This window comes from Struthio camelus, chromosome 24 (genome assembly GCF_040807025.1).
Source record: "Struthio camelus isolate bStrCam1 chromosome 24, bStrCam1.hap1, whole genome shotgun sequence".
Lineage (NCBI taxonomy): Eukaryota > Metazoa > Chordata > Aves > Struthioniformes > Struthionidae > Struthio > Struthio camelus.
In genome coordinates this window covers 2,857,403-2,884,889 of record NC_090965.1, presented here as the reverse complement: position 1 = coordinate 2,884,889, position 27,487 = coordinate 2,857,403, and the positions used below count along the sequence as shown (strand labels likewise).

At 46.0% G+C, this 27,487-nt stretch overlaps 1 protein-coding gene across 2 annotated transcripts; it reads right to left on the bottom strand.

Moving 5' to 3' along the window:
• Positions 1-2,673: 2,673 nt before the first annotated feature.
• On the bottom strand, positions 2,674-27,240 carry KLHL12 (kelch like family member 12). 2 transcript variants are annotated; one of them, XM_068918186.1, is made up of 12 exons: positions 27,149-27,240; positions 26,728-26,925; positions 20,173-20,326; positions 19,047-19,264; positions 16,171-16,320; positions 14,993-15,107; positions 11,931-12,037; positions 10,732-10,927; positions 9,269-9,427; positions 7,954-8,052; positions 4,644-4,830; positions 2,674-4,266 (listed from the first exon to the last, which is right to left on the bottom strand). In XM_068918186.1, the coding sequence occupies exons 1-12, from the start codon at positions 27,227-27,229 to the stop codon at positions 4,140-4,142; spliced, it is 1,791 nt and encodes a 596-aa protein (XP_068774287.1). In that variant the 5' UTR covers positions 27,230-27,240; the 3' UTR covers positions 2,674-4,139. The 2 variants fall into 2 exon arrangements, with proteins under 2 accessions (XP_068774287.1, XP_068774288.1); XM_068918187.1 differs by lacking the exon at positions 7,954-8,052.
• Between the last annotated feature and the right edge of the window lie 247 nt (positions 27,241-27,487).

Genomic DNA, 27,487 nt, shown 5'->3' with positions numbered 1-27,487 from the left:
CGCAAGCAGCTCTGGGGCACCCGCTCCTCCAAAACAAGTCATAGAAACCAATTGCAGGAGGATATTGGTTTGCCTGAAAGAGGCAACAAAATTGGCCGATGGCTGAGCAAGAGCAGGGATGTCTGCTCGCTGTTCACTGAGGAAACGCTCTAAAGTGGAGGCTCTGCAACCAAAGGAGTTCACTGGTAACCGCCAAAGCTGGGCTACTCTTGGTGACAGTGCAAGTGAACAGGGTGGGATGACACTTGGTCTCTCTTTCCCTGCAGCCTCTAAGGTACAGTAACTTCTGCTAAAGAGGGATGGTGGAAGGGGCTTGGCAGTGCTGTGCTGGAAGATTGCAGAGAGCAACAAGGGCAGAGGAGGACATTTGTGCATATCTTCAGTCCTGCCTTCTCTGATTTGCACCCCAAGCAACTGTCTTCAGCTTTCCTCTGCCTTTATGCAATGCCAGGCACAGGTCACAGGAGGTTTTTCTGCAGAGGAGGTTGTCCTGTCAAGTTTCTACATCCTCCCTTGCCATGGATGCATCATCCTTCCACAGGGTTTGGCACCTACAGCACCAGAAAGGGCATTTTCTGCAGCTCAGCAATTCCTGGCTACCACAATGCAGAATGGTACCAGGAGTCTTCCTGCAGAAACGTGAAGTGCCCAGCAGCAGCTTCTAACATGTGTTTGGCTTTGCTTTGCTCTTGTTCAGGCAGCAGCTGGAGCAACCCTTCCGGCTCAATGGTCGGCCTGGCTGTCATCTCAGCAGACTAAAGTGCAAAGTAAGGCACAGGGTCATGGAAGCTTCATTTTTCCAGAGGTCTGCACTCCTGTGGCTAGTTAAGTAGAAACTGATGGCTTTTAGAAACTTAAATAGAAGTCACAGAGCAATCTCGGTGCTTGTTTTGGTGCGGAGAGGACAGAGCCAGTCTTTTCTCAGCAGTGCACAGGGATAGGAAAGAGACAAAGGACACAAACTGGCACGTGGGAAATTCTGATTATAAGGAAAATGTTTTTCCTATGAGGATGGTAAAACACTGGACCAGTGGGCTCAGAGATGTTCTGGGATCTCTCATCCTTGGAGATACTCTGACTTGACTGGACAAGGTCCTGAGCGACCTGATCTGAGCTGGATCTCCTTTGAGCGGGGGAATGGATTAGAAACCACCAGATTTCTCCTCCCAGCCTCAATTATTCTGCAGGTCTGTGATTTCTCTTCTTCTTGCATGCTCTTCTTGCATAACTGCAAGCACCAGCTTTACAAAAATGACCCAGAGTGGATGTGCTCTTGGCACTCCCGCCAAGCAGAGCCCTGGCTCTCATCCTGCTCAGCCAATACACTGCATCCTGATAGCAACACAGACCATGCTGCCTCAAAAGGCACCGGAGCAGTGAGAGCCTGAGACAGTTTCACTCATTCCCCTCCAGTCCTTCAGCACTTCCTAATGAGTCCGGTTCTCCTTTCTCTGTAGTGACCCGCAGAAGTAAACGTTGCTCCTGCCCACATGGTGCTGAGTGCAGGAGGGCCCAGCTGAAGCAGACAGTCATGAAGCAAAGGCCACAGGCCCTATGGTCTAATTGTAGCATGAAACAAAGTAAAATTGTAGCAAGACACAAAGTAACGTTTGTAGTGCTTTGATTTGTATTAAGATCACACGTAACTGATTTAAATGATAATGTAATCAGCAGGGAGAAAGATCCTGGTCAGACTGGGGAGAGAGGAAAATAAACCCTCTTCCTATCCCTGGTCATATGAAGTTCATTTAATGTTCAAATCAATAGCTAAAGGTGTTGCAACAAGGCTTACTTTGATGCAATGTGTTAGTGAAATTAACCTGAGATGACGTTTTTCTTGGCAAGATCCACATCCCATAAAACCCCGCTTAGTAGCCAACAGCATGCTTGCTAGCAGCCAAAGCTGCGCTGAGCTGAGCAGGTTGTTCCAGGGCTGCTTGTTGGCATGATGCTTGTCTTTATTTTGTTATTTACACTGGGATTTCTCAAGAACAAGTAAAAACCAACCAAATGAAAGGGATCTTCAGCCAAGTCTTAATGCTTTTGTGTGGGAGCTGTCTGGTCTTGAAAAATTTAAGCTTAATAGCTGCATTTCAGCATGGTCTCCTAGGTAGTTCTTGGAGCAGAGAACTTCACTCTCATTGTATGTGAGAATTACTAATGACTTCTTTCTGAGCAGAACATTTTGACCCCTTCTGCTTTTTCTTCAACACTAGCCTATGACTGTTCCCCTCTACAGCTATGAACAGCTGCAGACAGTTTTTAAGGTTTATATTGTTCATCATCTGGCAGGAAATGCCAACTTTTCTTCAAGTACGACCCTTTGATACAGCTTGCCCCGAAAAGACAGTGATGTGGGTGTGCTGGCTACTGTGAATAGGCTCATGTCCTGCTATGACCCAGTTTAGATGCTGGCGGTTCATTCTGCTGAGCTTCAGCAGAACCACACACGGAGCACATTTGTTCAGCATTAGTCACTTCTGCAGCTGAATTCCTGGGGATGACATTGGAGGCCTTTGCAAGAAGGCAGGACTGGTCCGGGAAGAGAAAGGGGACCTATTGACAGTTCCAGGTTCACCACCAGAGCCACACGGTCACCTGGAAACTCTCCATGTGCCTCTTTCTCTGTCAGTAACAGTGTACTGGGTAAGATAGATCCAACTGAACTCCCACTGGCTCAGGAAATACTTTATTCTTTATATTTTCATTAAAAAATACACATAGGAAATGAAACCACAGAACACTTGTGTGATAGGAACAAACGCAGAAGTTCAGAGCGTTGGCTGAAAGTGCATAAGTCATGCTACCGTGTCCCTGATCCCACCCTGTCCCCCAAGCAAAGGAGTCAACAGTATGCTCAATGAGCAGCACTACGTGGAGCCCAGGCACTGAGGGGCCTAGCTGACAGCGGAAGAGAGCCCATGCTCCCAGAAACACAGCAAGGCAGGCAGCATGCTGAGGAGAGAGCACTCTAGTGAGCCAGCAGTGAAGCTCACACTTGGGGTTCACGGGGTATGCAAAGGATAGCTACTGTAAGAGGATGTGGAGTTAAGAGGCAGGGGAATAAAACAGGTGAGAATAAAGGGGCAAAAAGGAATCCTGGGCAGCAGAAAAATCCTGGATAAAAGGAAAATCAACACAATGATCTGGACTGCAAGGCTGATGTGGGTGCACGGGTTGGAGATCCGTCCAAGCAAGAACCCCAGTCGCTCACTAAGAAGTTCTACACTGGTAGTAGCAATCGCATCCCTGCATTCAGGGCCTCAGCCTCTGCAAGGTGACTTCCCCGCAGGGGTGGGAGCAAAGGCACTGCTGAATCACAGCAAGGTTCCCACTGCCAGAAAATGCCGTGCTTTCCAGCTGGGTCAGTCAAGCTTTTCAAGGGAAATATGATGTGTTAAACCTTGCTGAGCCCCTTGACTACAGCACAAAAGCTGCACACCTGCTTCCATACCAGGCAATCTCTTCCTCCCCTCCCCGCCCTCTGCCCCCTGCAGCCTCAGGCTTTTGGGTCTCAGTAGTTGACAGCATTAATCTGCGACTCCTTTTCTGTGCAGACCTGTGAGGAAGCTGCAGACACAGCTACAGTGCAGGACCCCCTTACCACATGCTCACTCAATTTGGCTCTGCACTGATGTGCTCTTGAGGAGCATGTTTAAAACATTCAGTATGTACAAGATGATTTGAAGCTGGAGCATAAGAGCAGCTGGATCCCACCCTCACACATCCACATGTCTGAGAGCAACTGGAGGACCCAGGTGGTCCTGCAGTTTCTGAAGAGACCACCCAGTTGCTGAACGTACACATCCCTGGAAGCATTCACCAGACTGGCTGATGCCAGGGCTAGGGACATCTCTGCTTTGCTGATACAATTAGCCACAGGAACAGCAGAGAATGCAGCTTCTCCTGATCCACTTCACTACCTTTTTTCCAGCTTCACACAGAGCCCCCGATTTCAAATGACTGCTGAGATAACACATTTATGCACATGCTCTAGTTAAGGCAGCACAGAAAGCTGCTATTCTGATGCCTACTTTCACAGCATCCACAACTCTCAAGAACAGTCACTGCAAATCGCTTGGGACTCTTCCTCCAGCAGGGATTTTTCAGGGTGTTCTTCTTTGTAAGCTCCCTCCACATCACTTCTCCCGAAGGACACAGACTCCAGCATCACAACGCTGCATCCCCAGGGAGGTCACTACTTCCCAGTTGTCAATGATGGGATCGTAGCACTCGATGCTGCTCAGCAGTGAGTTGCCGTCATATCTGCAAGGAGAGAAAATTACGTGTGACTGATGTTGCGGAAGGAAGAGGCTGAGGGTGTTCACAGCCCTTCCTGGGAGGCTGCACAGTTTTATACAGCAGGGATAGCCTGAAATAAAACCATTACAGTAGGCTCCCTTTTGCTGTTTGCTGCCACTCTCCTGCCTGTCTTGGCCCTGGACCAGTGCATCATGCTGCTTGTTTAGGTTGAGCATGGGGACTCCAAGGGCTGTCTTCAATCAGAAAGCTTGAAAGGTAAATACAAGGAGAGGCCACCTGAAACATAGCAGCAGGATCTGTCACCTAAACTCACTTGCACTTGTTCCAGCACACAGATATGCAGAGAGCATCTCCCTCTCCAGCCCATCCCAGCCTCTTACCCAGCGATTGCGTACAGCCTTCCCCGCAGCACGGTGGCCCCCACGTAGCAGCGGGGGGTTGTCATGCTTGTTACAGTTGTCCAGGAATCAGTGCGAATATTATAGGCTTCCACGGAGGAGAGATGTGCAGTCCCATCGAACCCACCAACTACATAAATATGGTCATTCAACAGAGCCACTCCAGCCCCTAGAGAGAGAGGAAGAAGCAGTTATACCTACGAGCGACACTGGCATCACCATGCCCAGGGCTCACTGTTATGAGGCTGAACTAGATGAGTTCCCGCTTCTTCTCCGGGACACAAAGGATGTTTTCTTACACTTAAAACTCCCATAAAAGATCTGTCATAACCCAGGATCTTCTGCTGCTGTTGTTCTTGCCTCCAACATGATACAGGAAAACCCGTAACACTACCAAATGTTGCTGGATCTCCAAAGGAAGGGAGATCGACTAATACTGCAGCTAGGAACATGAGATGTTTGTTCACCTTGGCTGACAGACACACCAGCCCTCTGAACAGAACAGAGCAAACCCACTCCGCTGGTGGGTGGCTGGCTGAGGCTCTGCTGGGGAGATCACCATGGAGTTGGGTTTCTCTGGTGTTTCTGGCTCCCTGGCGTCACCCAGCCCCTGGCTGTAGGAAGGAGAATGACGCTGCTGCTGCTGCTGCTGTGTGTGAAGCTGGAGAAAGGACACTGCTCCTCCGGCAGCAGGGAAAGGAAAACTGGTGTCTGGCACCTTCACTGCACAGTCACAGAAGTGTAAGGGGCTGAAGCATCTGTCCGAAAAACTGTTCTCGTCTGCCTCAGTAAAAGTAATAAATAACACAGTTGGCCCAATTTAGGATTTATTGATAACTTCGAAAAATCAATCTCGGCCAGCCTCTGTTGCTAAGCTGCAGCTCCTTTCAGATCTAAGCGCCAAGAATGCAGTAAGATAACAGGGCATTTAGTGGCTTTAGATGCTCTTGCCAACAGCCTCTGCTGTTTTAAGCTGTATCTCTAGAGCAGGGCAATCCCTGTCAGGGTGTTACTGTCAACAGGTAACCACAGCACTGATATGAACAGCCCTGAGGAAACAAGACAGCTGCTCTGCAGCTCTGGGGACTGATTTGTATCTTCTACAAGCAGGGTATAAGAGATTTCCCGTTCCACTATTTGCAATCTCACTTTCACCATTTATCCTCCTTGCTGAGAGCACCGAAACAACTGGGAATGGCCAGATTGCCCTGATGGGGTCTCTGATGGCTTTACTGATGAATAGGAAGATGTCAGCTGAAATGGGAGACTAGACCAAGGTCTGATCAGGGAAGTCAGGTCTAGCAAAGCAATATGGCCAAGGTTTTTGACGGGTGGCCCATGTCCGGAATCTGTCCTAAGAGACTAAGAGAAATAAGGAGACAATTTGTACAAATAAAGGCAAGATTACTTTTAGTCCTGGTCCTCCTTGGAACTCCAAGACCTACATGAGGGCAGCTTTAGAAAGAGTGTCAAAGCCCTGGGACAAAGGAAGTCCTACAGGGTCCAAGATCATTGGTTCGGATGGACTGAAACTGATACTAGGATGGATGTTATAAGTGCAACTGGCGTTAGTACCAAAGAGGGGCAGCATAAAAAGCTGGACCAAAAAATAAGGTCAAGATAGAGCAGACAGCTGTTCCAGGGTGAATCTCTGTTCCAGACCTCGGTGCTCAAGTTCACAGCACTGAGGAAGGAACCTGGCTGAGTTGGTGCCAGGATCAAGAGCCTCACAATGTTCCTGCTTCCTTCTGGCACTGAGGGAGTGTGCTTTTTGGGCTGAGGCACTGCTACCAAGAGGTCTCCAACTCTTCTGGGAAGCTGACAAGAAACTGGGAAATGCTTTTCACAAAAGGTCTTCCCTTTGAACTCATTGCTTTTGGTCTTGCCAGAAACCATCTTTTCTGGTGCAGACAATAGACCTCTTGGGAACAGGCATCTGCATCCTTAAGCTTTCTGGAGATCCATGGACAGGTCTTGTACATTGCCTTTGATATGCGAAAACCTGCAGCTTTATCATGTATTTATATAAGGAGTCTTCCTGGGTGTGGAAAGTGACCAGCTTTTAAATCAAATCCATTCCTGGCATATGGGAAATACTTCCCAACCCATGCCTAACAGGAATGGCTCTGTCACAGGAGTAAATATTTTAAGTTGGGGGTTTCAGTGAATGTCACTGCAGGCACAGGAAAGCTTAACTGTTTCCAGCCTAGAAAACAGTTTAAACTGAGTAACTAGTTTTGTCCCTAAACAAGAACACTGCCAGAGAGAACAAACTGAAACAATGCTGCCTCAGGTAATTGTGAAGGGCATATATTGAAAGAAATAGAGAAAAAGCAACTTTAAAGGGGTTTTGAAAGAGTGCCTGTAAGGACAGCAGAATTACTTCATCATGAACGACAAGGGGGTGAAGGCACTGAGCGCCCTGCCCTTTCACATGAGGCTAAGCAAAGCCAAGGCTGCTCTGCAGCACTACCACGAAGGTTTGGGGCAGGCGGGCCTGAGGTTCAGTGCGATGGCAGATGATCAACACTTGAAGGCAAGTCACTAGTCAGTGAGCAAACCGGCAGCACAGGAGTGGCACCAACCCCACAGGAACGTTTTTGAGAAACAAACAGCTAAGACAGAAGCTTACTCTAAAAGCAGGATTTAAACTACATTTTTCTGCTAGATACAGCTGCCAAACTTAAAGCTCAGACTGGGCTCCGAGCAGCAAAGAGAAACTAGGAGCTGCGGTGAGTGCAACTTTCAAGTCATTAGCATGCAGCACTGTTGCAATGTAACACCGTGGTATCAGCATTGCTCTCTGCTTCAGGGTTGCCCCAGGTACTGACACATTTCACAGGAAGCAACAGGGCTGAAGGAGGGCCTGGCAGAGCACTCCTGCCTTTGAAGGTCCTGTGCAGCTGAGGAGCACTGACTTAATGCAAATTGTTTCATTATCTTAATCACTATGGTCAGTAGCTTGTCCCTTGCTAGCTTTTCCCCAAGCCACACGCTGTTCCTAGTCATGGAAGTCACACAAAACTTCCTCCTCCTCCTTGTAAACCCTCCATTCCTTTATATACATCTTTCCATGGGATGCGGATATTAGGCATGTGAAGATCAATCCTTCTCTTGTGGAGCTAAGTCAGCACTTCCTGGAATCGTCCCTTCTCTAAGCCAAGCGGCTGTGATGTACTAACCTCCCAGTGGAGCCAGTCAGCATCCTCCAGGGTAGCAGGACAAGCCAGCAGTGACTGCTTACTCAAAGCAGCGCAACACAGTTTGACCTCAAGGCACAGCAGGCTCTTACCTGAGCGCTTAGTGGCCATTGGAGTGACATTTGTCCAGTGTCCAGTGTGGGGATCGTACCTCTCTACAGAATTCAGTATGTTCAGCCCATCGTAGCCACCTGAGACAAAACACAGGAGCAAACCATGGGTCTGACTTTTGGAAAACCTTTTCTGTGTAGAAAGTGGTGATATGCCTGGCTCATCCTCAGCATGGCATGGCACTGCGATTGGCACAACTCACAACAGATGGGGGCTGTGGAAACAAAGAGGATCTCTACAGCTTGCAGTGCCAGAGCCTGAGCCAGCTCAGAGTGAGCCCTGACCCTGCACCACGCAAGGCGGCGCTGGGAGAGAGCACTACCTCTCCGAACCAAAGACCTCCCTCTGAGCATGCTGGTGCCATCCTGCCAGTGCAGATATACAGCTTCCAGGCCTGGTGCTGGCTCAGGATCTGTGCTGCATGGCTCCGGTCCACCTTCTCCAGCTGACACTAGGAGGCTGCATAGAGCAGAAGCTGGGACATCTTGGAAGATGAAAGCACAGAAGGCAGAAAGAGCTGTTTCACAAGAGACCACCACGAAATCATGTTGTGTGCTGCTTCAGCAAAGGAGCAGTGTGGTGGCACCCACCTGGAGGGACAGGATGGGGAAGGGGAATTTGGGGGAGGGAAGTGAAACCCATAAACCAGTGTCTGATATCTGAGACTCCCCGGGAATGGCACTGCAACCAGTGTGGGTGGAAAACAGCGCTGTGTTTGTCTTTTCTGGGGCTTGGGAGGAGCATCTATAGAACAAGCTTATTAAAGTCTTTGGAGTGATTTACCCTCTAGCACTCTCCTGGCATTCACAGCTGGCATGGGCCTCTGAAAACAAAACAGTTGCTACAGAAAGGAGCTGGAACACATACAGCTCCGGATACATTTCCAGAGCACTACAGCCAACACTGCTTCCTGTGGAGCTGATGCACCCCTGTCCTCTAGCTATCCGCTTCGTTTCTAGGGTGTTTCCACTACTGCCCAATCTCTGCAAACCTGAGCAGGTAAATGGCACTGCTCATCCCTCTCCCTTCAGCTGCTAAATGCAGGTTGACTGTTCCCAGTTTGCTTCTAACGGCATTTAGTGTAGTTATATAGCATCTCCAAGACTGAGAGACCCATCTGTGCACAAACAGAGCTGTGCAATGCCCAGCGTGGTGAAGTTTGCAACAGCAATCTTCTGGGAGTCTCTTCTAGCCTGGAAACAACACAACTTGTGCTCCCCGCAGACAGCATCTGCACTGTCATTTTTGTAGAAACCACATATTTGCAGAATGCCTAGAGGTCCTAAGGGTACCTACCAAGGCAGTAGATAACTCCATTAGCTACAACAAGCCCTGCTCCTTCCCGTGCTGTCTGCATGTCTCCCAGCATGCTCCATTGATCAATGTTTGGGTCATATCGTTCCATACTGGTGTGACGTCGGCTTCCATCGAACCCACCAGAAACATAGATCATGTCTGCAACGTTAGACAGAGGTTAAACTCAGTGAAGCACTTTTCAAACATACGCACGTGCTGTGGAGCAAGGAGGCCTTCACAGATGAGGCAAACCCACAACATGGACTGCAAAACACAAGAACATCTATAGATCTTGGCACGTTCAGAACTAAAGGCAAACCCAGCTTCCTCGCCCTGGCTCACTGCGTTAGCCTGCTCACAGACCCCACAAACTAAACAAACATAAAACCTGTCTGGCCCTGAAATCTGTTTCTTGGTGATGGATGAAAGAGAACATGTACGCTCCAGTTGTTTTTTTCATGCTGCAGTAGATATTGAAAAACTGCCATACCCAAACCCTGCCCATCATAAACACCACCTCAGCACCTCCTCACAGTAAATGCTTACAACGCGTTAAATACACTGGTAGCAAAACAAGAGAGGATCCAAAGGACGTGCCTGGATCATCATCAAGACCAGTCCCTTATACTGGAGACCTCACTTCATAAAATGCTTTCACAAATCTGTCAAGTATCACCCTCAAAGCAGTTACATTTTTACTGAACTTTCATTAGAATAGATACATTAATGATCTAATATTTAAATGAATAATATTTAACCAATTTTATTTATTAAGAAGATATTCTAATATATTCATTAGAATGAGTATAGAATTGCTCCATACACTATTGAATTACTCTAATTAGAGCAGAAGATTAGAGTAACTGCTATGTTAATGGCTAGAAACCTTCCTTTCATTTCCTACCAATTCTTTATGGCTTGTTAATAGCTATTTGTTTTTATTCAATTCTTATATTGCACATTTCCTTTTCTAGCCAAGTTATACTTATAGAAAACAATCATATTCCTTCTTGCTATTTCTTTTGCCAGCATAAGCAAGCTGAAGTCTTCTGCTTTGCTTTGTAAAGCAGTTTCCTGTTTCCAAGTCTGTCCCAGGAATCCTTCTCTGCACATGCTCCAGTTTCAGCCTCTCTCCACTGCTGGATGAATATAGCTGTCCTCAGCAACCTGTACTCAGTAATATGCAGTCACCCCCCCAAGAGCTTCCCACTCCATAATCCTTCACAGAGCTCCCTTCCCTTAAGTCACAGACATACGCCAAAGGAATGAAGCAGAGACAGAACCCCTCTCAGGATTCACGGGCAAGAGGTATTCGATTTCTACATCCACATGATGAGAAGCAAGAATTTCAAACTCACCTCCTCCCTCAGAGCCACCCCACTCTGTGCATACCAGCATAGGGCATTTCAGGACAACAACGGAACAGCCTCTACTGCCTTATTAGTATAGTGACCAGGACATACCTCCAAGGGTAGTGGCTCCAGCCAGGCCTCGCCGTACGTTCATCGGAGCCACAGAATACCAGATACCATCCTCATCTGATGTATAATCCAAGCACTCCACGGAGCTGAGGCGAGAGCGGCCATCATACCCCCCAATCACATAGATGCGATCATGCAAGGACACTGTGGCAACATAGCGCCTTTTACGGGTGATGCTCTAAGACGGTAAAAAAGAAATAAAAGGGTCAAGAAGAAGAAATAACACTGATGCACTGAGAACAACCACTGTTATTCCATCCTCTTTTGCTGCTCTGCTGGAAAATGGCCCAGTGCTACAGAGGCAAATGGCACTATGGATTTGGAGGATGTGAACCTGGATCAAATGCTTTGTCTGCCTTCCTCTGCCTACAGTCTGTCCCTGCCTGTCTCTTTTCTCAAGGCCAGGTCTCCTCGCACTAACATATTTTGCATTAAATGTCAGTTATCTTATGCTGCTACTGAATCTTTGATGCATCCTGGAGTCGCGTTCCTCCCATTGACATCCCACAGAGACTATCAATGGGAAAATGTGGAGATTTGGAAGATCTGATGGAAATTTCTGAAGCTTTTCACCTCCAAAAAAGAACAGGAATTTGGGAGATCAGGAGATACAGGTTCTTCTGGGATTAGTGATAATAAAGAAGAGGCAGTTCTCCTCCATTTCACAGAAATACAGGTGATTTTAAATTTGGGTACAAATAGTTCTCAATACAGGAACTTTCACTTCTCTCTCTTCCCTACTATCTCCCATTACACTTAGAAACAACGAAACCAGAGAACTCATGCGTCCTGCCCCAAAGCAGGACTGATTGCACTACTCCTGTTGATATTTCAATCATCACTAAACTTCAGGGCCTAACACCCCTCTTAAGAAGAAATGTGATAGTTCTCACTCTCACAAAAAACATGTGGGTCTCTGTAGGCTCCTCTAATTAGAACCATAACAACAACAGTCTTTTATACAACGCTTAATTAGTAAATCTCCAAACATGAACAAATTTCAGCATTCACGTTGTAAAACTCAGCAACCCTAATGAATGTAGGTCAGAAATTTTAAGCAGAACACAAAGGATAGCCCAGAGAGGAACGTTACATAACTGATGCTTTCTTAGCATCAGTCTATCAGTGTTTGATTGCTGCATGCCTCTACAACCCAGCGGTGGTCAAAAATGGTCCCTTACTGGCAAGAAACTCCACTCCTGAGTCTTCGGGTCATATTTCTCCACAACATCAATAGGTGACTGCTGGCTGCCAAAGCCTCCGATCACAAGCAGTACTTCATTAGCTCCTAGAGCAAAGAGGGAGAGCAAAGTCAAGTCAACCTCTTCACAACCAAAGGGTGACCTCAAGGGAATCATTTGAGAAAACTGAGCCTGCCTTGGTGAAACGGGCTGCCTCTAAGTCATTGTTTTCATCACTGCTTTGAGTGTAGACCCTATCCTAGGCATCAGTCAGCTGGCCTCCCTAACGTCAATAAGGAGGAAGAGAGCGCGAGAGAAAAACTCTTCCAGGAGTTTTGCTCCCTCTCTTCCAGGGAGCACGACTAACTCGCATGTTCCGAGTTGTCTGCTGAAAGAGTCAGTCTCTCCTAATGTCAGAGGGTCTCTGAGAAGTCCACCTGGCTAAGTCCAGTGCTGACATTGACTGGTGTATGTCTTCTTTTGTCTTCTTTTCCACAAAATCTTTTCAAACTTCTTCCCAGCCCACTACAGCTGAAGGAGGATGGCTGCTCCTCTGCATCCTTCTCACAAAACAGGGCCTTCTTCCCTCATTTATAACTGACATCCAGACCAGATGGTACTTTTCTTTGTCCATCATTTCACTGAGGAACAAACTCCTTCCCAATCCCTGACTTTCTTATTTTATAACTAGGGACACCACTGCCCTGTATTACCATCCTGATAAAAATGGACAATTCCACAACTGTTGCAACAAAGGCAAGAAGTCATAGAAACTAACATTCAAGGCAAAAATGGAGGGCTGAGGGAAAGATATTTCCAAAAACTGTTTAAAAAAAAAAAAAAAAGGAAATCCTCATCTTTTTCCTATAAAAAATTGAGAGAGAAGTAAGAAGGGGACTCTTACATTTTTTATCTTCTTCCTTGTGTGTCATCATTTGAACAATATGCTAAAATCATTAACAAAAAAGAGTCACTATGACCTCTCCTGGTAGTTTCTGTTTGTTATTTATGTCATCATGTCCTATTCCTCCATTGTACCGCTAAGTGCCACAAAAAGGCAAAGCTGGAAAAATTGCCAATATCCAATTTGATCCCTCTGTACGTTACTGTGTCAAGGTCATGTAAAATGGGGCAGCATATTTAGGTAGTGTGGGAATGCATAGTTCAAGCTCTCTCCTTCTCACATCCATCTTCTGTCATGTTTGTGTGCGTGTCTGACAAGAGCTGTCTGAAGAACTCATGAAATATTTTGCCAGGAATTCTTTCTTAAGACTTGGGTAATTTATTTCAAAGCTGCCTTCTCTCTCTTTTCTTTTCTTTGAGGTGGTCACCCAACCTTTCTTATTTTCTCCCTGACAGTTAAATAAAACCTGTGACCTGGAAAGTTTTAACTTCTTGTGTAATGACGACCTTGAAGGTAGGTTTCTGTTATAGTTTTAAAAATAGATGCGAATCCCCAAGATTTCTTGGGCCTGTTCTATAACAGCAAACTTTACTAGTGTTTAGAACTGTCCAAGTTTTCACTGCAGAAGGACTGAACACCAAATAACAAAGATTTAACAAGACTTGTTCTGCCACAAAGTAAAAAGCTGACACCTCAAATGAAAGAGAATAATATAAAAAACAACTGGGAAGGATTCAGAAAAGAGATCCAACAAAAATTTGGGACTTGGAAAGCCTCCTGTTCAACTGGGCCCCTAAAAGCACAACCATTTCAGTTTGTCCAAGAGAAAGTTAATAGGCAACTTGATCACAGTTTATAAGTAACATATGATAAGAGCATTCCCGATAGCACATGGCTATTGAATCAATGAAAAAAGGTAGGGCTGAATCCAGAAGATGAAACTTAACAAAATAATACAACCTACAAATAGAGTGTACAATTTTTACCTGTGTGAGCAATTAAGCAATGAAACAGTGATGTGATGTCTCTTTCATCAGCAGAAGCATTTTAACCAAGAAAAAAAATGAAATGTCTTTCTAGAAGAGCAGGTTGAGCTGAACTAGTTGTCACTGAAATTGAGGCAGGATGTTCCCGGAAAAAACAGAAGACATGCTGTGGCCTGGACTATACTGGAGGTTAAACTACATCATAACAACATTCCCTTCAGGCCAAAAAAATCTAATCAATGCGTCTCTGACAAACCTACTCTGCCCTCCTCCTTTAGTGTTTAAATTGCTTCCCGTCTCCTAAAACAATATTAATAACAGGAAATGGCTGTGAAGGGGCTTTCAGGGTCCCTTTCCAATGAACAAGAAGTAGCACTGGAGAACATGCAGAAAGGTTTGCTGGTGGGAGGAAGTGTCAATGCTGGCACTAAGGCAATGTCCTGTGAGTGCACCCAGGACAAAGGCATGCCAGAAACTGTCCAATGAGAATAAGTCTGAAGATAAGAGAAGGGGTGTCAGGTGAGGAAGGGCGCCACTAACATACTTTCTCTTCTTCTGCAGGACATTCCTATTGTTTCTTTTACTCCATGTGCTTCCAAACATAAGCCAAGTGGTTTCCCAACAATCCAGCTCAGTAGGAGCTACTGAAATACAGGAAGAGTTTTTCATTTCTGTGCTTCAGCAGGACTAGGAAAAGAAAAATGTACCTCCAAAAGGAAAGAGGCACCTCTCCATCCCCCCCTTTGTGCCTTCCCTTCTTAGATTCCTTGTCAAAAACTCATCTTCACTCTAACACTGCTGTCTCTCCCAGCTCTTCTTATTTCTGACACTGATGCTTACCTTTTTAGGCAGGAAGAAACTCTTCCTACACTTCTTGGAGAGCTGCATGCTGAGACAAACAGATCTGGAGGCATGGACAGCTCAGAAAGACAACGGTCATGGTTACTGCACAGGCCTGTGATTAAAGGCGACCAAATAGCCCTAAGTAACTGTGCTCTGAAACAATGTATCCGTCCTCTGCTCCAGTCCCTTCTCTGTACCATTGGGACTGTGGATTGACACCTTTCTGCTGCGAAGCACTTCAATACAATTACAAGGCACTAGACAGCGCGTATAATACAATACCTGCCAATGCCCCAGACCTTCTCAGTGTCCTTTCCTTTGCTGCTCACCTAGACGTGCTCTTGTCCTGGGTCCTTGCATCTGACTCCGGAGCTCAGGCCGAAGATGAAATTTCTTAGCTTCGTCTACGAGGTCTCTGCACTGCAGACTGCATCGAATAAAAGGCTGGGGAAAAACATAAGTCACTGGCATATATGATATATTTAAAAATTCCTAATAAGAACTGCCCTCAAGTCAACTCCAGTCAGTTCAGACAGCATTACAATGATCTGTGTGCTGTCTGTGCCTAGTAGTCTCAGGGCGTAAATATTGCACATAAGGAAAGGCAAAGACAACTTAAGACTGGACTGCAGCTGAAAAGATGGTGCAAATTCAGAAATGGCTGATTTCTCATGCAATGTCTGGCACTGCAGGTGTCCTTATGAAAATAAGCATATTGCAAAACTAAGGAAAATCCACTTCTGTAACATTTAAGCTAGTAGAAGTACGTCTGGGAACTGGCAGTGAAACTATTATTTTAAATCAGTTTGGCTGGACCAGCCACACATAAACAACTCTCAAACAGGCACCTGCCATTGAAGAAGAAACAAGGAGCACAGCACAAACTAAGTAGTTTTGCTGGGCCTACTAGTTTGATCTCTATGCTGGGCATGTACGTGAGACATTGAGCCAGGAAGAGGCTACAGGAGCAGTGAGACCCTCTTTCAAAAAAAGCCGGAGGCACCGCAGCTCAAGGCCAAAGTCTCATCTCCTTTTCCTTGCATAATGGCATAGAGTTCCCATCCCTGGGTGAGCGATTGGACCAACCTTCCCTAAATGTCCATGCTAGTTGCCTGTCTCAGCCTAGAGAAGGAGACCTGCTACTGCTTTCGAATGGAAGACAGAAAGCACTTGTTAGAAACGACAACAGATGACGATGAAAAGGTGTTACTAGTCAGGAGACAGTTGACTAATTCCACAGGTTGGGGCTCCCTGCCAACTGAAAAGCATAGAAAACTGCTTCTGAGCTTGCTCTGTTTTTCTTTTGATCCTTCCTTGAAAGGGTAAGACAGTGGGCTCTCCAGCTGAACGGGGACAACATCACGGTTTCAGCATCAAAACACATCAGTAGAGAAACTACTTTTAACATGTTCTGTTAGGATAGCAGGGTCAAACCTGGGAACACAACAATCAAACATAGACACTAGCTCCCAGCTCTTTTGCACCCAGGAACCCAAGCTGCCGATACCTCGGTGTCGATGACATCTGTGATGTAGCGGGGGGTAAGAAGTGGCATGCGCACATATTGCAGCAGTTCTGGCAGTGATGCTTCCCGTTCTTTTTTTGAGTGCTTCACCCAGTTTATAACTGCCTCAAAAACAGGCTCTTCAGAATCCACCTGGTAAGAGAAGGCATACGCTGATCAGATTGTAGGATATTATTTCAACAACATGCCATGGAACAGACAACTTTCAGGCTGTTGACACTGCTTCACAGCTAGCAAGAGACTGTGACAATTCGAGTCTGTATTTACATGCACTATGAAATTCCCTTGTTTTCTTTTTCTTAAAACTGATTTTGTTTTCTCCTTATAGCTGAGATCAGCAATGGACAACAGAAATATCTGAAAAGTGAGATTTACAGTACATAGCAAAGTGAGCAGCTGGGAGCCACAACATGTTGCGAGAGAGCCCACAGAAAGGCAGTAACTCGCAGGACAGCTCCCCTGAGCTCCCAGCTGAGCAGAAGTTAACATATTGCAGAGCGGAAAGTACCATCTTAAAGAATGATTAGAGAAACGTTGCCTTTTTAAAGAGTAGTGACCCACTAAAACCTGCGGGGGGGATTCTGTAGCTCTGCGCTCATGTACTGACCTTGTAACACCTTGGCCATACAGGCTACATTTAAGGCCTTTATTTGAATTCACGTTTTACAAACCATTAAAAACTGGACTTTGGCTGTGAAGAACCTCAGGGCGTGAATATTACTGTCCTGACTCTGGTTTATTTCTCTCTTCACTTAGGACCAGCATGTGCAAGTGCCTACACCACTCCCAAATATTACACACACTAAACCATCTAAAGTTGGTATTTTCAGAGAATCTCAGGTGCTTTGGACAGCTTAACAAATGCAGCAGCTCCAGTGCACGCCGAGCACAGCCATGCAAATCCATCTATGGTTACCAAAAGAGAAAGAATTGTAAAAAGCCCTATTACATGTTATTTATGCTTGGTTTTCTTTTTGTGTGCCTTTAGATCACTCAAAATGAAAGCAAATCAAACATCAATTTATTATCATGAGGTCTGTTAACTGGCATGTAATTTGAAGACAAAAGGAGATACTGTAACAGGAAAATTCAGTCTTCCCACTAGTATACGACTGGTACACTGTGAAGTTCAGTTTGAAGTGGTTCGTTGCACAATGTTCTAAAGCAGGGAGCCTCGGAGGTTAATTATGTAAGGCAATTCTTCCATTCCATTGATTTATATTTGTTACACTGTAATTTCAAATGGCCTCTTTATAGTTGAATTACAGGGAAAGGACAATTAGAGCTCACAAAAGGATAGCATTCAGAGCTCTTTATTGTTTCCAATTTTCCCCACCTCCTCCATAAATGCAGTAATGACAGATGGTTTTATTCCTTCCTGGACCGACTGTCCTCTGATACATTTAGTAGTTTTGTTATTTAGATTGTTTCTGTTTCTTGCTATATGATGAGTAATACTGAACACAGCATGCCAGGGAGGACCTGCCATCACACTTCTTGAATAGCCAGCGGATTTTCCAGAGGGTACTTCCTCAGTATCCTCTAACAGCCTCTCTGGGGGGCTCTTGCACCTTAGCACATCACTCCTGTATTATCCATAGCAACAGCTAGATTTGTGCCATCCCTCTTCTTCAGGCATCACAGTGAATTCACATGCCACAGTGTGTGTGCACGGCCTGAATCAGTCCTTCCAATCCACACTGAATTCCACTGTGGATCATCTGACTAGTTTGATTGAGGTCATTCTCAGGTTCCTCATTATTTTCTCTTGACTGTCCAGAAGTGTTATGTCAGTACTCAGCACAACCCACATAGGCTCAAACCTTCATATCATTAAAGCTGCTGCTTGTCAAACACCAAACACACTCAGCCTTTCTCCGCTGTTGACCTCAGCCTGTACTAGGGCCTTTTACTGCCGTCTTGCATGTTATTTCTCAAACGGATCTATTAACAAGAGGACGTCAGCTCTGCTGAAGGCCACTTGCAAGGCAGACTGGAATACATCAACAGTTCTCCTCTGACTACTGCCTTATTGGCTTTTCAGAAATTCTACTGGAGATATCCCTTACATTGCTTTGCTTTTGTGATTTCATGTCACTGTAAACACTGAGTAATGATTTCTTCAAGGACTTCTCTTAGAGCTGAAACAAACACCAACTCTCTCTGAAGTCCATCTCAATAAGACAAACAAGGCCTCCTGCCCATTACCAATGAATGTTTAACTTATTTCAGTTCTCAAGAAAATATGTTGTCATAGAACATTTTGAAAAAAAGTATCTGGCAGGTTCCAGCCAAGTAGTAAATTCTCCACAAACCAGTCCTAAGGGAACAAAACCTGCACCTAAAACCACAGGCAATAAAATCTGCACATAACTCTCTAAAGAATCAGACTACCTTGCACCATCATGCATTCTGCTGCTTGTGAAAGCAGAGGACATTCACATGCCTGGGATGACACCTGCATTCCTAAAGCCGCTGAGTACCATGCATAAGTCTACAAATAGAAGTTAAAATCTTGGAGATATTTCTGATCTAGGCACTGATATAACTTGTCTCTGTAACCTCTGAAACCTCCTCCAGGGAAAGGAGCAGCCAAGAGAACAGGAATCTCTAGAGGTTATTGCCTGTGATTGTCCTATTTGCAGGGAAGCCTAGCATGTGATATGCTACACGTGATTGACCAGTTTCAGATTTTGTGGCTAAAAAGTTAGAAGAAAGTATGTGGAAAATTACTACCAAATGCAGGGACTGTGCGAGAAGTCCATGCTAGGAGTGCGGACTAATTGGCCCTAATTTCTGACTGGTTTAAACATTTAACTTTAATTGCTTTGCATAGTGATGGTACTTTCTAGGTTTACCTGAATTTCATCACACTTGATGAGCTTTTCAACCTCTTCTTGGTTTAAGAGGATAAACTCTTCATGCTGAACGACCTCTGGAAAATGTTTCTGGCTGAAGACCTCTGCAGCTTGCATTAGATCAACGCAGTTGTGTGTCTCAGCAAAATCCCGAATGCCCAAACAATTTGATGGATCCAGCTGGCTTTCCAGAAACTCACAGCAAGCTTGTTTCACACCTATGGGTAATTGGAGGGGTGAATGAGCACTTCATGCTTGGAATCAAACTGCTGGTTTGGAAAGGGCTTCAGAAAAAGTTCTAAGCAATAATGAAAAAACAACTCAAAAAGTTCAAAAATAACACAGAAACACACATGTGCAAACATTTCTTCAGAAGGACATGAAAACATAAAGCAGTAGACCACTTGTCTGGGCATTTGTGTATTTTATTTAAATGCAAAAAAAATAATTAAGTACTAGGAAGAGACTCAAACATGAACCTTACCCAGCTTCATGGATTATAAGCCAAAAATATATGTGCTAATGGATGTGGCTACCAGATTTCTAGGTTTTCTCCCACGTCTTTTTGATAGTTGCCTGGGATTTGTGGATTCTCGTAGCTTTACAGAATCACCGAATGGTTGATGTTGGAAAGAACCTTTGGAGATCATCCAGTTCAACCCCCTTGCTCAAGCAGGGTCATAGACTTCATAGGCGCATGTGCAATTTCATTAACCAGGCTGCTATGATCCAGGCATACTATGATGGCAAGGTCAAATGATTTCAAGGATTTGCTTATTATTAGAAGTCAGTTTGGCTGTAATGTTTATGTGCTATACAGCCCACAACTCCTCCTGAGAATTTTCAGGCAGAAACACAGTAGGTCAAAGCATAGAACAATAACCTCTTTCATCATCTTTTTTCCATACAGGTCAGTTCCTCTACCAATGAGACCACAGTTCACAAGACAACCCAAGAAGTTTGAGGTAAACTATATAGTTTCGAGACACAAGGGCTCAGGCTTGGAATCAACATAGTACTTACAAGTATCACGCCTCCCACAACCTATCTTCTTTATAGAAGGTCAGACAACCCAAATATCTGAATAGCAGCAATTGTGCAATTTGTGGTGATACTTGGCAATTACCTTTCAGCTGAAGCAGACATGCTGCTGGGAGCAATTCTTGGACGTTTTCTACTGTCACATGAACAGTTTCTGTATACACAAAGTCTAGCAGGATTTCCATGGTGGAAGCTGTCAGTCCCTGGATATCTACATAGGGTTTGTCTTTCTCTGAGAGCTGTAAATTAGAAGGGAGACAAGGGTTTACTTTTCAGGAATCTCATCAAAAAGCCAACAACACTCAACACGGTCTTAAAATGTGATCTATTAGAGAGACTTCAACAGTGATTTGGTACTTCTCTTTTTGTGTTCACTGAAAGAATAAGGGGAGGGAAGGAATTTCTTTAGAGAATTCACCTACAGGATGAGTAAAAGAGACAGTTTACTATTATTAGGGAGGACAGTTAAACTGCATTGTAAAAGGAGCAAGCTGAGATTTGAGAGAGCAGAGATTGTGTGTGTCATTTACATATGACAACTAAACTCTCTCTCCCATGCAACAGTTTCATGCTTTACTAGAAGAGACAGTTCAGTGGGGTTCTTCCCTGGCCTCGATGTATATGACATGCTACAGCTTACAAAGTCCCCACATTCACCACCCTACTCTAAAACCAAATGAAATAAAACTCTTCCTTAACTGTTCAATTCCTGGTCCATTTTGCAAGCTTATGGTGAAAGCCCCTAAAAAGAATGACTATTTATAGGCCAGAACATTCAGAATTAAAGGTTAAATGTAAGTTTAACTTGAACATTTGAAAGTAAAGTGATAGTACATACAGTGATAGTACTTAAACAGTCTTGACTTTGTCCCCTTACCAGCAAGAGCTTTACATTGTCATTTTATCATCTGTAAGGTACATCATTTTGGAACAACTATTTTTTCTAAGGAACGTTACTGTCTCAGTCAATCTTTGGGAAGAGGAAATTCTGCAAATCCACCCAATTTGCACCTCTATAAGTACAGACCTGAGACTGTGTTTCACAGAGCATTAGTTATTAGTGGTTTAGTGCAGCCATTATAAAGCTGCTGGCACAGCATCTGATGATTCACGAACAATTGGCTAGCATGTGGAATCACTAATCACATCCTGCACATAGCTGCAAGCTCTTGTCAGCATGAATGGATCTTAACATAGAGGGATGTCTCCATGAAGCACACTGCAAAATCAATCTTTTTTCCTGTGACTTACGAGTAAGTAGTCAGTGTCAGCGCAAGTGTGATTCAGATGAAAGCCCTTGACTTTTCTTGCCAAGAATGAGGTTAAAGTTGGTTACAGACACATAGTGCAGGGATGCACTGAAGAGAAAGCGTGATCAAAGCGTGATCACTTGGCTTAGAAACTACCACAGCTGGGGAAAAAGGACACGACATAGAAGTAGAGAAAATAAGAGCAGTCAATGGGATTCCTACAGAGACATTTGATGACACAGTAACAGAAGGGAAGAAATGTCTGCTGAGACTGAACCACTTCTGTGATGCACTTTACGGTAAAGAGAAACACAGGAGTTAATGGTGACACCCACAGCGGTTTGAAGGAAGAAGCCGATCAAGTTTACTGACACAATGAACAAACTTCATGGCAGCCTGAGCCAGAAAGGTGCAGCAAATTACTTTGACCTCCTGCATGACAGGCCATGGATTGCACTTAGATGCTAAAATGAGTTCATAACTTGGGCTAGACAAAAGACATGCCACCCCAATGTGGCTAAGCTGCTTTGGGCAACAGATGAAGGATATAGGTGTCATCAGAGCTCAGAATCAATCAGACAGGCTGTTCATATGACTGCAATAGGCAAATGAAGATGCAGACCATCCAGGGTACTTGGAAGAAATAGGATAAGAAATTATGGACATCTATTACTAGAGACTGCAATGGTGCCAGATCTATTGGTAATAGATTGTATTGAATAAGGTAGAACCTGTAGAAAACTGCTGTTCAGGGTTCTGCTTGGAGGTGGTAAAAAAGGTCCTGTTCTCACCACCAACATTCAATGATTAACTGTGCGCATACTCTCTGTGTATTGCTGACCAAAACACTAACCATGAGGATAACACCAACACAGAGATGATCGGCTCTGTCTCTCCTTGCATGTGATACAATTCTTCTCCAGTACAAATAACAACTCACTTGTTATTTGGCTCATAGTTTACTCACATGCTAAGATTACTTTGATGGAAGAAAACATATAAAGGAACTTCACAGAATGTACATGATGCCAAATAACTTGGAGTCCTTGTATCATAGTTGAAAAGGAGGATCTCAGTGCGGAGACAACTTGATTCTGAACATCCCATTAAGATTGTAGGCTGTAGCTCCAGACTGCATATGCACTATCAGAGAACTGTATACAGCGCTTCGTGTTGTGCTGTTGGGACAGAGATAGTCCCTCTTTAATCAATGTATCCACATATTAGGACTTGAACTGGATACCTTTCATTTATTTCATTCGTAACCATCAGAAAGGTGAACAAGAAAGTACTAGACACTGTTTTACTGTGCTCTGCAATTCTTATACTTTTCTGCAGTCTCCAATTAGTCTGCACTCAGAAGCAATGTAAAATCATGAGTATAGGACTACTAATCAAAAACGGTAAGAGAAGCTTTTCTTCAGCAGGTTTAGTGGTATGAGACATCTTTCTGCAGCTCTGCTGTTAGAAGAATTTCACATTATTTTTTTCCCTTTTACTGTTTCATACTAGAGTTCTGCCAGCTAGCATGAAGCACAGCAATAAGGGATTGATGCTCCCTGATTCAAACATGTTCTAACAGTTCATAAAAAATGTGCATCAGTGCAGGTCCAGAAATCAAATGCAGTGCCCATGAAAGTACATTGCTGTTAAAATTTAAAAGCAGTCGCTTGGAGACAGCAAGAGTTTTACCCCAGGATGCTTAAGTCGCCGAGAGCTTTAAGACAGGGGCTGCAGGTGATAGCTCTATTACGAAACATAACGTTGCTGACTTCCTTCCCCCTCGCATAAATCATGCAACTCACTCTGCAGAAGACACAACCTTCTTTGGGCTCAGTCTAAGATTCTGGAACCATATATCTTACCACTTATCCCAATCTACTACTTATTCTTGCCTTTCACTAATGCAGATACACAGAAGAGTACTGTAATAAACTCCTCCAATTTCGTCTTACAGGTAGGGAAAAAAGAAATGCTGGCATGACAGTGCTAATCGTGTGGCTCCATGCATTCTGGAAGACATTCATAGTACAGTGAGGATAACCATGTAAGAACCTGAATAGAAACACAAGCCTTTTATTTTCAGAATAAGAACAAAATTTCAACTTTTTTTGGAGGAAAAAAAAACCTCTTCAATTTCTACAAGATACTCTCTAAGAGAAGATAGGCTAGCTTCTTTCTGAGGTGGAGCCAATGATCAACTCTTAACATATCCTGAGTTATGTTAACACGTCCAAACAAAGGCAGAAATCCCAGTGCAAAACTAGGACGCAAGGGAGCACTTGCTGAAACTGCTCTTCAGTTTCCACCACAAGAAAAATCTCTGTAGGTAAAACTGATGGGCTGTTTCAGTACTCCCGCACTCCTCAGCACAGAGGCAGAGAAAGGAAATGAGAGACGCATGGGTTGAGAAACGTAGCTTTCTATGATGATAATCTCAGATGATAGTCTTAGTGCTACACTGACTGACCACGCAAAGACGTAACATCCTGAATGACACAGGGCATGACCGAGGGATCAGAACAAAGCCTTGTGTAGCCCGAGTCTGACAAAAGCCACATGTTGCAACTAGCCAAGGAGTCCCCAAATTTGCAGGAGATTAGTGACGAATTGCAAAGGAAACCTTGTAGAGACCGACAGCCCATTACGCAATCAGGCATTTTGATTCCCTCAAGTTATAGGCAAGGCCAAAACACTCTATACCCGCAAGAATTTGGATAGCAACCAAATGCTGTCCCATTACGCTCACCAACATACTTGTCATTAACACATATAGGAAGTAGGTCCACTTTGAGGCTTACCAAGCTGTCATTTCTTGGAAAGAACATTCTTCCACAAACACACAGTAATTGTGTGTGCCACTTGGCAAGTTTGTTATTTTGGGATTTCCATATGAAAAAGGAAAATTGGAAGAAATACCAACTAAGCAAAAAGTAAAACCTTTCAAGCAGCAGCAGTCTGGAAGACAGAGAGTGAACGATCATGCCCACTGCATGCTAGATACACTTATATTCCCAGAAAAAAATTTAACCATGAATTAAAGTCACTACAGTGACAGAATCAGAATGGGAGCGTAAAGGAGCAAGGAGAGACGATCTCAGCTTAGATCCAAAGTACACCAATTGCTGTTTTCCTCAGCTTTTGTTATCGGCCACAAGGACTATTCTATACGGTGTAGAGTGATCTGATCTCTGTAGACTGTGTAGATAAAGTCCAGGAAGTCAAAGGCACTGACAAGAACATAGGGGCAAACAAAGAAGCAGGGAGAGTCTGCCCTACTGCTGTGTATGTTGAAGCCACTAGTGAATAGAGAACTTCAGCCTCCAGGGGCTGAATTTGCTTTGTGTATTTTATTTTTTTTTAAAATTATATCTCCTTGTGCAGAGAAAGTGCACAAACCTGTTAAATTTACAAAATTCATGAAGACATGGATAAAAAAATATGTTGGTATGTGGCTGGTCCGCATATGTCTGTCTCTGCTTGCTTTGCACACACCTATAGAAATTAAGACACCTGTTCACCCTTCCCAGCACTGAAAGAAACAAAAATAGGCACACACCTCGCAAGTCACAGCTCTACAGACAGTGGTCATTACAGGCTAAGACAAAGAAGAAAATGATTCTCTCCTGAAAGGACTACTGGGTTAGCAGGCAGGTCTTTAGGACCTCTGGGGCTACTTAGTCATTTTTCTTCCTGCCAAGAGGGAAGTTGCTATGACAAGGAAAGCAATCTTATGTAAGGAGAAGCCACAAAGACTGATTCAAACTTATAAAAGACAAGGCCAGGCGCAGAATCTCCTACTTAACAACACAATTGAGTGCTAGCTTTAGCTCAAGTATTACCTTTCAGTGCTTCAGAGAAACAGCGTGTCCTTAATGTGAGTCAATATAACACGTACTGTGAGAGCAAAGATTCTCACAAGTGACATTTGTAGAGTACAGCAGTTGTGGCTTACGGTGTTACCTCCAACCTCTTGCGCTAGAGGTTACATCCTCTTCACAAAGGCAACAGCACAACCACCCACGTGCCAGGCGCTCAGCCAGTGTGAAACACAGACCCTTACGTAAGTTAAGTAGCATCCATTTCAGTTTTAAAGTGGCTGCCTTAACTCACCACCCGGACTAAGGTGCGCAGCACTGCTAGTACAGCTTTGTGCTAGGGCTGGCAACTTTGGCAAGACAGATGGCTGGAAACAGGCAGGCCTTAAACTGCCGCTAGAAAAACCAAGTAGAGGCATCAGAGACTGCTGGTTTGTCAGCTCAGACTGGCATCTCTCTGGTGCACAGGCTGGTTGTACAGTAGACAGCGATTCAGGACTAGAGTCTCAAATGCAGCCTTTAACTCTCACCATGCCACAACCGAGCAATCTAGCACCATGGCAGAGTGACCTAGCACCATGACGGGACAAGCCAGTACCACGACTGGGCTATCTAATGCCACGATGGAGCAAGCTGGTGCCAAAACTGAGTAACCCAGCACCGTGATGAAGTGGCCTGCCGCCACATTGGAATGACCCAGCACCATGATGGTGTGACCCAACACCAGCTGGGCCATCTAACTCCACGAAGAGGCAACCCAGTGCCACAACAGAGTGACGTGGCACCATGACTGCACGACCTGGCACCATGACTATGCCAACTAATGCCATGATCAGGCAAACTAGCACCTCAGCACCAAAACCAGGCAACCTAGCACCGTGGTGGAGTGAGTCAGAGTCACAACGAAGTGACTTGCCGCCACAGCAGAGCGACCCAGCACCATGATGGAGAGACCCAGCACCAACTGGGCCACTTAAGGCCATGACCAGGCAACCTAGTGCTACAACAGAACAACCCAGCGCCACGACCGGGCCAACTAAGGCCATAACCAGGCAGCGCAGCAATACAACAGAGCAATCTGGCACCATGACCAGGTGACCCAGTGCCACAACGAGGCCAACTAATGCCATAACCAGGCAACGCAGCGACACAACGGAGCCATCTGGTGCCATGACCAGGTGACCCAGTGCCTCAACCAGGCTAACTGATGCCATGACCAGGCAATGCAGCAACACAACAGAGCGACCCGGCACCACAACCAGACTACCTAATGCCATGACCAGGCAACCCAGCACCACGAGGGAGTGACCCACTGCTGTGACCAGGTGTCCTAGTGCCACAACGGAGCTACCCAGCACCATGACTGGGCGACCCAGTGCCAGGACCAGGTGTCCTAGCACCACGCTAGAGCGATCTAGCGCCGACCGCTGAACAGCCTGACAGCAGGCAGCCCGAGCACTGAGTGACCCTTTCTGCTCCACAACGCCGAGCGCCTAGGGGCCACAGACAGCCCAGCACCGGGCAACCGAAGGCCCTGGCCCCGCGGCAGGGAGGCGTTCGAGGAGCACCGACCTCGCTGGTGAACATGGCGCAGAAGTAGTCGCTGCAGGCGGCCAGGACGATGCGGTGGGCCGGGAAATCCTTGTGCTCCACGCGCAGGGTGACATCGCAGAGCGTGTTGCTCTTCCGCAGGGCGTTCATGGCGTTGAGGATGGACTTGGCGTGCGAGTTGGTCATGATGTCCTTGGGGGGGGCCATGGCGCCCGGCACCTGCGGGCACAGCCAGCACGGCCACATGTCACGGCCAGGCCCGCCCGCCCGCCGCGCCGCCAGGGGGCGCCCTCCGGCCCGCGCCGCCGCCGCTCCTTCCCTTTCCTCTTCCCCTTCCCCGCCGCCCCCGCCCCGAGAGGCGCCCGCCGCGCCGGGCCCGCCGCGCCGGGGCGCCACCAGCCGCCGCCGCCGCCCCCCGGGGCCCGCCGCGCCCCGCACTCACCGCCGCGGGGAGAGGTCCCGGCTCCACGCACCGCGCCTCCCCCCCTCCCTCTCCCCGCCCGGCGCGCCCTGATGGCGTCATGGCCACCGCGCCACCCCGCCCCTCGGGTGCCTCCCGGTTGCCGGGCAACAGGCCTCCCTCCCGTTGCCTAGGGAGCGGGCTTGGCCCGGCCCCCCCCCCCCCCCCCCCCGCCGTCCCCGGGCTCCGCAGGGCGGACGGGCGGGACCCTCCCCCTCCCCCTCCCCCTCCCCCCCGCTGGGTCGGCGCCCTCCTCTTAGCCGGGCCTGGTGGCCTGGGCCATAACGGCCATAACGGCCCAGCGCCTCGGGCGCACCTGGG